Raw genomic sequence first — 2,500 nt, 5'->3', positions numbered from 1 at the left:
ACGACGATGATGATAATGATGATGATGATGGTGATGATGACAACGATGATAACAACGAAGAAGTCGTTAACCCGAGGATGGCGATGATGATAATGATGATCATGACGACGACTTGATGACGGCAACGAAGAGGTCGTTAACGACTACGACGATGACGATGACGATGATGATAACGACGAAGACGCCGTTAACCCGACGATGGCGATGATGATCGTTGTGGTGGTGGTCGTGGTGATGATTATGACGACAACTTGACGAGGACGATGAAGACGTCGTTAACAGCCATGGTGATGACGATGACGATGAATGATGAACTTAACTCACTGCATTATGTTCACAGGATACACAAAGGCTGTCCTGATCATTTCAAGTAACACAAAAGGAAACTCTCCTCAACTCTTCCGTACGGTGCAATCCCGTTTAAATTTCTGCTAAGAGTGTATAAAATTTGTCTCTTACCGTCCAGTCTTCAATTGTTTTGCTCAAAAACGAAATGCCATCATCCTGTCGTCCTTGCATCTCAAGCACGTGTGCCTCAGCATGCGTGCACCAACAGTCCTTTGGATTCAATTCTAAACCCTAAACACATCACACACAGATTTGTTAAGGACCCTGTATAGGACAACTCGTACAAGAGCAAATGACATGTCATGGTACAGCAAAATGTATGAATATGTACTCAACAGAATAACCCTTGTCTGATTAATCAATAGGTTATGGGGGGCAAAAGAGATTATAGAGTGCAATACAGAAATTGCTAACATTGAAACACAGCAATGAAATAATTTTGTTCAGCAGATATTAAATGAAAAACGTATGAACTTGCTCGAGTCGTGACGTATTGCACTCGCCTACGGCCATACATCTCGCAATACATGAGCAAGTTCATGCCACTTCCTATAATAATGGGTTAAAATATGACAAAGTTGATTAGATTTTACCGGGAGTACCCAATATTCAACATTTCACATTTGCCCACGAAGCTTCGCTTCTCGGCCAAATATTTCATTTTTTCGGACCATCTCTCACCCACAGACATTATCAGCCGGCCTACCAGCCATCTGACGGGGTTCATTTACTAAACAGACTTACCTGATTAAGGTGTAATGTGAAGTGCTAGTTTTCTACTCCATATGAACCATGTGAGCGTTAGCCCTACTAATGGAAATGGGCCCACAAGGACAGAGAAAAACTCTGATCAGGGCGCGAATTGAACATAACGACCTTCGGGTTAGATCACCGCTGCTATACCGACTGAGCTACAAGGTCAGACGGGAGCAGGCCGTGGGAACTGAAGATCTTAAAGTCACGACAATGAATATCTACAAGTACAAGGAAGGATTTCGTTTCTGCAAACGTTGGCCGTGAAGCACTTATGTTTGAACAGACTTAACTGATTAGATGTAGCTCAGTCGGTAGAGCAGCGGTGATCCAACCCGAAGGTCGTGGGTTCAATTCCCACCCTGGTCAGAGTTTTCCTCTGTCCCTGTGTGGGCCCATTTCCATCAGTAGGGCTAACGCTCACATGGTTCATAAGGGGGAAAAGCTTAGCACTTCACATTACACTCCAATCAGTTAAGTCTGTTCAAGTATTAGTGCTTCACGGCCAACAGTTGCAGAAACGAAATCCTTCCATTTACTAAACAGCCGAGATTTAAAGACCCATTCAGAACACTGGAAATGCAAAATGCGCAGTTTTGTCCAAAACTTCTTAAAATTTGTTGTTCATCAAACATTTAAGCTTTTCTTCGTCTGGAGCATTCATTAAAATTATTCATTAACGGGTACCTTTCTTTTTTTCTTTGCAATACAACAGTTTTAAGCCTTAAAACAGCTCGGAAAAGGGCCAACAACAAAAGAAATAGGAAATAGCCGTGTAGTAAAGTTCTCCAGCACCTTTAAAGCGTGGCTCTCAGCTTCCTTGTAAAATCCTGTTTCGACCAATCCAAATGCATACATTCCTTGAAGATAACTAGAGAAATAATAATCATCGCGTACTGTCAATGCTGAAGCACCAATAAACCATTTTGGTTCCTCAAATGATTTCTGAAAATTCTCAAGACCAAACATACATTGCTTAAGCTTCACGATTCATGTTAAATTGATTGTCCACCTGGGTCCCGTTTCTCGAAAGTCCCGAAAACCTTTCGGGACCGAAAAGCCATCTGTGAAATTGCCTACCGCTTGTTTTGGACAGCCGATCTTTTAACATGCTTTTAAGGTAACAAAAAGAAAATTAACTGTGAAGTTGGACGAATTAAATGCTCTCCGTTCTTGAGTTACAAAAGGAATCGTGAGACCGGAAAATGGCCCGTAAAGTTTCGGGACTTTCGAGAAACGGCCCCCAGGCTGGCCCGTGTTACTTGAAGAATGGTTAGCTCTAACCAGCGTTAAATACCATGGAAACCTATAGGTTTGGATAGCTCTTAACCAACGGCTAGTGCTAACCAGTCTTTGAGCACCCATCCCCTGGCTGCTTTGCAAACAGTTAAATGTGAGC

The 2,500-nt window shown here is 42.4% G+C and overlaps 1 protein-coding gene across 1 annotated transcript in view; it reads right to left on the bottom strand.

Annotated features, from left to right (window-relative positions):
- The window catches only part of LOC138033858 (tetratricopeptide repeat protein 38-like), a 23,751-nt gene that overhangs the window by 13,469 nt on the left and 7,782 nt on the right, over window positions 1-2,500 (bottom strand). The window contains exons 6-7 of the mRNA XM_068881719.1: window positions 1,897-1,972; window positions 460-579 (exon numbers count right to left, since the gene is read on the bottom strand). Coding sequence (XP_068737820.1) covers window positions 460-579; window positions 1,897-1,972 — 196 coding nt within the window. The remainder of the gene's footprint in view (window positions 1-459; window positions 580-1,896; window positions 1,973-2,500) is intronic.

Source organism: Montipora capricornis, chromosome 14 (genome assembly GCF_036669925.1).
Source record: "Montipora capricornis isolate CH-2021 chromosome 14, ASM3666992v2, whole genome shotgun sequence".
NCBI lineage: Eukaryota > Metazoa > Cnidaria > Anthozoa > Scleractinia > Acroporidae > Montipora > Montipora capricornis.
This window is presented reverse-complemented; position numbering and strand designations above follow the sequence as displayed.